Source organism: Piliocolobus tephrosceles, chromosome 1 (assembly GCF_002776525.5).
Source record: "Piliocolobus tephrosceles isolate RC106 chromosome 1, ASM277652v3, whole genome shotgun sequence".
In the NCBI taxonomy this organism is placed as follows: domain Eukaryota; kingdom Metazoa; phylum Chordata; class Mammalia; order Primates; family Cercopithecidae; genus Piliocolobus; species Piliocolobus tephrosceles.
Window position 1 is genome coordinate 209,911,736 of NC_045434.1, and position 7,503 is coordinate 209,919,238.

General features: G+C 56.7%; 1 protein-coding gene across 3 annotated transcripts; it reads left to right on the forward strand.

Annotated features, from left to right (window-relative positions):
- The first annotated feature begins 243 nt into the window (after nucleotides 1-243).
- Nucleotides 244-6,991, forward strand: KIAA2013 (KIAA2013 ortholog). 3 transcript variants are annotated; one of them, XR_002726335.3, is made up of 4 exons: nucleotides 245-1,456; nucleotides 3,134-3,987; nucleotides 5,166-5,346; nucleotides 6,252-6,991. XR_002726335.3 is itself a non-coding variant. In XM_023191977.3 (3 exons), exons 1-3 carry the CDS (start codon nucleotides 424-426, stop codon nucleotides 6,267-6,269), a joined length of 1,905 nt encoding a protein of 634 aa, XP_023047745.1. In that variant the 5' UTR covers nucleotides 247-423; the 3' UTR covers nucleotides 6,270-6,990. The 3 variants fall into 3 exon arrangements, 2 of the variants coding, with proteins under 2 accessions (XP_023047743.1, XP_023047745.1); XM_023191977.3 differs by lacking the exon at nucleotides 5,166-5,346 and having other exon boundaries at nucleotides 247-1,456; nucleotides 6,252-6,990; XM_023191975.3 differs by lacking the exons at nucleotides 5,166-5,346; nucleotides 6,252-6,991 and having other exon boundaries at nucleotides 244-1,456; nucleotides 3,134-4,448.
- Nucleotides 6,992-7,503: the final 512 nt, after the last annotated feature.

Here is a 7,503-nt window from a genome sequence, read left to right on the forward strand (position 1 = left end):
GTTTGGCAGGGTCGATGTTTTTTTCACGAGTGAATTGGATGCTTCCAGTCCTCCCCACACCCCTGCACTTAACTCTACTGAACTTCACTCATCGGTCCTGGGAACCGGTGGCCCGGCCCCCGGCAGCTTCTGTCCCGCCCCCGCCGTGGCTCCGCCCCCTTCTCTCCGGCCCGCCTCTCTCTCCTCCCTCCGCCCTCCCGTTTTCCATCTGTCGTAAAAGACACGGCGACGCTTGACGGCCGACGGCGTTTGACTGCTGGAGGCCACCGAGAAGAAGAAGGAAGCAGCGGTGGCGGCTGCTGCGGCGGTTGCAGCGGGGGGCCGGGGTGGGCGCCGCGGTCCGGGCCGGGCAGTGAGGCGCGGGCGGCCGGGCCGGTGGGCTGGGCGGCGGGCCCGGCGGCCGCTCCCGCGCCTGGCGGCCCGATGTGGCTGCAGCAGCGGCTCAAGGGGCTGCCGGGACTGCTGTCGAGCAGCTGGGCCCGCCGCCTCCTCTGCCTGCTCGGCCTCCTGCTGCTGCTTTTGTGGTTTGGGGGGTCCGGCGCGCGGCGGGCGGCGGGCGGCCTGCACCTGCTTCCCTGGTCCCGCGGTGAACCGGGCGCCGCCGAGCCGTCTGCCTGCCTGGAGGCGGCCACCCGCGCCTGGCGCGGCCTGCGGGAGCGCGGCGAGGCGGTACCGCTGGGCCCTGGAGTGCCGGCCCTGGTGGCCAACGGCTTCCTGGCTCTGGACGTGGCCGCCAACCGGTTGTGGGTGACCCCCGGGGAGCGAGAGCCCGCCGTGGCGCCGGACTTCGTGCCCTTCGTGCAGCTGCGCCCGCTGAGCGCGCTGGCTGAAGCTGGAGAGGCGGTGCTGCTGCTGCGGGAGGGGCTGCTGCGCCGCGTGCGTTGCCTGCAGCTCGGGTCCCCAGGTCCTGGCCCCGTGGCCGCCGGCCCCGGGCCCGCCTCCATCTCTGGCCTTGCCGCGGGGTCCGGCCGCGACTGCGTGCTGCTGCAAGAGGACTTTCTGGCGCACCGGGGCCGACCCCACGTCTATCTGCAGCGCATCCAGCTCAACAACCCCACGGAGCGCGTGGCCGCGCTGCAGACTGTGGGGCCCACTGCCGGCCCAGCCCTCAAGGCCTTCACCAGTACCCTAGAGAAGGTCGGAGACCATCAATTCCTCCTCTACTCAGGCCGGTCCCCGCCTACGCCCACTGGGTTGGTGCACCTGGTGGTGGTGGCCGCCAAGAAGCTAGTGGACCGCCTCCAAGTGGCTCCCAAGACGCAGCTGGATGAGACGGTGCTGTGGGTGGTGCACGTCTCTGGCCCCATTAACTCCCAGGTGCTCAAAAGCAAAGCAGCCAAGGAGCTCAAGGCGCTGCAGGACTTGGCCCGGAAGGAAATGCTGGAGCTCTTGGAGATGCCAGCCGCGGAGCTTCTTCAAGACCACCAGCTCCTCTGGGCTCAGCTCTTCAGCCCAGGTGAGTCCTGGTCAGCACTTGGTCCACCCTAGATATGTCCCTCCAAAATCTGCAGAGGTGACACTGAAGGTGATGGTGGGGTGGTTAAAACTTGGGCTTGGCGTTTCACCAAAGGTTGAATCTCTGCTCAACCGCCTAGTGTCTGTGCGACCTTGGGATTCGTCGCCCGATCTCTCTGGGCCTGTCTACCTCAGAAGGTTTTTATGAGACTGTAGTGGAAATTTGAGTGTAAAGGTCAGGTCTTTGTTCTGGTAGGTGGGGCCTGATTTGAGCAGAGTGAAGTGTTTTAGAGTCAGTTTGCAGAGATGAAACCAGCAGGTGGATCCCGATTCTTTGCTCAGCTCTGCAGTCGGCCTGGTGACAGATGTGGGCTTCTTGACATAACCCCTGCTAGGCTGAAGTGCGTCCTGGCATTTGTGACTGCAACTGGGTCACAGGGAGGTTGGAGAATGCCTCTTTCAGCAGGTTGAGATGCTCCCGCCCAATGAAAACTCTCCTCTCTGTGACTGTTGAAGAAAAGAAAATCCTGTTCTGGATGAGAGAGGGGTTTTGGTTTCCAGGGCTCCCATTGTCTGAACCCTTGTGTTTGTTGCTCAGAGAGTTGAGTTCATTCAGCAAGTATCTATTGAATGCTTCTGCCAGGGCTGTTCTATGCATGGGGGGTGCAGATGGGAACCAGAGTTCCTGTTCTCATGGTGCTTGCTTAAATTCTGGTTGAGAGGAAGGCAGACATTAGAAAAGTGAAAATTAAAATAAGACAGTTTTTTAGACTAGAACGTGCTGGCAGGGCGCGGTGGCTCACGCCTGTAATCCCAGCACTTTGGGAGGCTGAGGCAGGTGGATCACCTGAGGTCAGGAGTTCAAAACCAACCTGGCCAATGTGGCGAAACCTTGTCTCTACTAAAAATACAGAACTTAGCCTGACCTCGCGCGATCCGTCCACCTTGGCCTCCCAAAGTGCTGGGATTACAGGTGTGGGCCACTGCGCCAGGCAAGAGGATAGTCATCTTTACAAAACAATGTTGTGTGTGTATATGTTTTTAAATCTTAGAGCTGTTGAATCCATCAGTAGCAAAGGGGCCCAACACGTGTTTATTCAGCAAGTATCTATTGAATGCTTCTGCCAGGGCTGTTTTATGCATGGATGGTGGCCTGCACCTGTAGTCCCAGCTACTCAGAGGCTGAGACAGGAGAATCACTTGAACCTGGCAGGCGGAGGCTGTAGTAAGCTGAGATCGTGCCACTGCACTCAAGCCTGGGCGACACAGTAAGACTCTGTCTCAGTAAATAACTAAATACATACATAAAGCTACAGGACTGGAGAGAGAAAGGATAGAGAGGAGAAGTGGCCCGAGACTGGCCTCAGCACTGGTGACCGATCTGGCGCAGGAGATCTGACCATAGGGTTGGCACCAAGTCCTGGCTAAATCTGTGTTCCTCTGGGCTCTGGCACCAGGCCCCACTGCTTTTTAACAGGCTTCTAGATTTCAGGCCCACAGGCTCAAGTTGGTCATGTAAACAACACAGGTGACTTTCTCCCATACTTTAGGGAGACGGGCACCGCTGTCTTTATCACTAAGGCACACCTCACTCCTCTGCTGCCCTTGGTCTTTATTTCATATGCTCTGCCTCCCAGCTGTCCTTCCCCCTTAACGTGCAGCTTTCATGGTGTTGCAGGAGTGGAAATGAAGAAGATCACTGATACCCACACGCCGTCTGGCCTGACCGTGAACCTGACACTCTACTACATGCTCTCCTGCTCGCCAGCCCCGCTGCTCAGCCCTGCCCTGAGCCACAGGGAGCGAGACCAGATGGAGTCGACGCTCAACTATGAAGATCACTGCTTCAGCGGCCACGCCACCATGCACGCCGAGAACCTGTGGCCGGGACGGCTGTCCTCTGTCCAGCAGATCCTGCAGCTGTCCGACCTGTGGAGGCTGACCCTCCAGAAGCGTGGCTGCAAGGGGCTGGTGAAGGTCGGCGCCCCAGGCATCCTGCAGGGCATGGTGCTCAGCTTTGGGGGGCTGCAGTTCACGGAGAACCATCTCCAGTTCCAGGCTGACCCTGACGTGCTGCACAACAGCTATGCATTGCATGGCATCCGCTACAAGAATGACCATATCAACCTGGCCGTACTGGCGGACGCCGAGGGCAAGCCCTACCTACATGTGTCCGTGGAGTCCCGCGGCCAGCCTGTCAAGATCTATGCCTGCGAGGCGGGCTGCCTGGACGAGCCAGTGGAGCTGACCTCGGCGCCCACGGGCCACACCTTCTCGGTCATGGTGACGCAGCCCATCACGCCGCTGCTCTATATCTCCACCGACCTCACACACCTGCAGGACCTGCGGCACACGCTGCACCTCAAGGCCATTCTGGCCCATGATGAGCACATGGCCCAGCAGGATCCCGGGCTGCCCTTCCTCTTCTGGTTCAGCGTGGCCTCCCTCATCACCCTCTTCCACCTCTTCCTCTTCAAGCTCATCTACAACGAGTACTGTGGGCCTGGAGCCAAGCCCCTCTTCAGGAGTAAGGTAGGAAGCCGCTGTCTGGTTGAAACCCGAGACCTCGGCCTCGCTCTCAGCCCTGTGTCTCGGAAGGGGCTGGCCTGGCGAGGGGGGGTGAGGCCTGGGCAGGAATGGGTGTCCTGATGCCCTCAGCCCTTGACACCAGAGAGAGAGTGCAAGTGTTTTGAGAGGAGACGACAAGGAAGGGAAAGCTATGGAAATCTAGGTGTGAATTGATGGTCTTCTGGCTTCCCAGGGCAGCCCTCCCCTCCTCCCCCATCATAAATCTCAGCATTTAAAAATAACTGCAAGCCGGGTGTGGTGGCTTGTGCCTGTAGTCCCAGCTACTTGGGAGGCTGAGATGGGAGGATCACTTGAGCCCAGGGGTTTGAGGCTGCAGTGAACTGTGATTGTGCCACTGCACTCTAGCTTGGGCAACAAAGCAAGACCCTGTCTCAAAAAAGCAAAAAACAAAAAAGCAAATAAAAAAAGAAATTGGAGGCAGGGCCTGGTGGCTCATGCCTGTAATCTCAACACTTTGGGAGGCCGAGGTGGGAGGATCCTTTGAGCCCGGGAGTTTGAGACCAGCCTGGGCAGGAAAACAAGGACTTGTCTCTACAAAAAATTTAAACATTAGCCAGGTGTGGTGGTGCACACTTGTAGTCTCAGCTACTCAGGAGGCTGAGGTGGGAGGATCACTTGAGCCCTGGAGTTTGAGGCTGCAGTGAGCTGTGATTACACCATTGCACTCCATCCCAGGTGACAGAGTGAGACCCCGTCTAAAAATAATAATGAGGCTGGGTGCAGTGGCTCATGCCTATAATCCCAGTACTTGGGGAGGCTGAGGAAGGCGGATCACCCGAGGTCAGGAGTTCAAGCCTGGCCAACATGTTGAAACCCTGTCTGTACTAAAAATACAAAAATTAGCCAGGCATGGTAGTGCACGCCTGTAATTCCAGCTACTCGGGAGGCTGAGGCAGGAGAATTTCTTGAACCCAGGAGGCAGAGGTTGCAGTGACCCGAGATCATGCCAGTGCACTCCAACCTGGGCGACAGAGTGAGACTCTGTCTCAAAAAAATAAAATGATAATAGTAATAATAAAAGAAAAATAACTGCAACAAGCCCCTAGATTGACTTGAAACCTCTGTCTGAACTGCTGGCGGGATCCCCAGCTTCCCTCCATGTGCCTGTTCATGCCATGCAGAGGTCAGCCCCTTGTTCCAGGCCTTGGACCGGAGTGGCCATCTCCTTAGCATAGGACACGGGACAGAAGCATTCCCCTGCAGTTTCCTGAGACATGTTTGCCTCTGGAAGCGGTGATTTTGTCCATCATTGCTGCGAGACTCATCGGGGCAGCATCCTGGGATCAGCATTGCTGTCATGGGGTGAGGCTGCTTACTGTGCCCTGCCGCCCGGCCTTCTGTGCTTTCTCCGGAGAAAGACCAGCAGGGATTCTAGGGGGAGGCCTTTGTTAGCAGTTGTAGAAGAAAATGTTTCCCAAAGAGCTGAGCTTTTTCCCTTCCTCTTCTCTCCTCCCTCATCCCCGTCTCCTCCCCTCTACTCTTCCTCCCATCTCTTCTCTTCTTTTCTCCATTATCTTCTCTTTTTAAATGTAGTGACAGTAGAGAGGTATATTAGGCTCTACGTCTATGCTCCCAAGTAGTCAAAGAGCCCAGATCCCACCCTGGAGAAATGGGAAGTGCCCCCTCACATCCACAGGGATGCCTGCGGCTTCTAGTTTCTGGCCCAAGACCAGGACTTGGAAAAGGAAGCAGAACTTGACCTGAAAGAGCAGAAGAGTGGGAGACAGGGCTGAGTTCCTCAAGTTCGAAGAACAGATCAAAAGTCAGATCAAAAAGGACCACACAGAGGCCTTCCTTGTGAGCTGCCTCTGAACTAGCTGCACTAGGACAGGCGCCAAATGTGCATCGTGTGGGTTTTGCTGTCTGTTTGGCAGGCGGCTGCTTTTCCCTGCTGCTCGGTGGCTTCTCTGCCCTCGCTCTTGAGGGCACCTTCGGTTCCCCCCCAGTTGGGGAAATGAGCCAGACTACCTTCGTGGGGTACTGAGCGATCTCTCAACAGACGCAGGCTGAAGCTGGGCTGTGCCAGAGCGGAGCCAGTGAACACTCAGCTCCAGAAGGGCCCAGGCCACTGGGTCCGTGGTCATTCTGCAAGGCTGGGTCAGAGCCAGGGTGTGGCGCCGCTAGGGGTGTCTCCGTAGGCTATTTCTGTAGCTGGCCACTGGGGTTGGCAGTGAACAATAATCACACTTGTTTTGTGAATTGAACAGGAAGATCCCAGTGTCTGAGTGAACTAACAGTCCTGCTCTCAGCCACCATTTGCACAAGACACCCAGCACTGAAAGTCCTGCTGCCAGGAGCAAGGGATCCTTTGGAAGCACCCGCCCTTTGTGCCTTGTTGGGGGAAACCAGTGACGCAGAAGCGAATGTGGATACACCAGAGTTTGCATTGGAAGGAACGAGTGTCACGTGGGGAGGGAAGGGGCCAGTGGACCTTTTGTAAGCTTTCCACTCAATAAAACGAACCTGTATGGCAAATACTTGAAATGGAACTCACTCCTTCCACTTTCCCCCTTTCTTCTGTCCCAGGAAATAGACCGTCTTTTGAAAAGACTCTTGTCTGGGGAAAGTTCTGTCCTTTTCCGAATTTATCATGTTCTTTCTTGATGAAGTTTTAATTTATTTGTGTTGAGATTTTGCTAGATGGCTTTTGCATCCCCTGTAGATGGTGAGTGTTGGCAGTGATGTCCGTCTCAGCCTTCGGAGGCCCCACGGTCCCGAGGCTGGGCCGGGGTCTCCAGGGTGGCTGTGCTGCTGCCTGGAGGAGGGTGCGGGTTGCGCTATCATCCTCGGGTTTGCACGCCCTTTCTTATGAGCCTGTGGACATCTGTGGTTTTGTACTTTGGGGGCTTCAGGGGAGGTGTTTAACTTTCTAGCGATTGATGATTGTCAGGTTTTGAAATACCAAAGCTTTTTTGTTCTGTTTTTAAATAAATATCTTTCAAATTTCCATGACCGGTTTGTGTGTGGTTAAAACCTGGACACATGCACCACGTCTGCCCTCAGCACTAGATCTGTCAGAAGCAGGACGCCCACCCGGCCCCGCTGCCACAACGCCATTCCTTTCCCTTATGTTCTACGTCTCTTCAAAGGAGTCCGCCCAGAAGGTGTGTTGGTGGCCGCCTTTCTGCTCACCAGGGGGTTGCTGAGTGGCCCTGCCGAGTGGGCTGCTTCTCGAATTACCCTGGCTCCTTCCCTGGTAAGGTGCCCTCTCCCCCACCTGCCCTAAAGAGCCAGGGTTCTCCTGCCCTGGTTTTGCTGGCTATAGGACGTCAGCAGGACAACCCCTGAGTGGTCCTTCTCCAGACTGTCTGCTGAAGCCACCATCAGATGCCTCCCCTCTGTGGGGAGGAGAAGGAAACTGTCCACTCCCGGGACCAAAAAGGGGCTGAGCCGGGCGTGGCAGTCCACCTGCGGGGCTGCCCTCAGCGTCTCGGCATTTAGACTGTTTCTCTGCGTTCC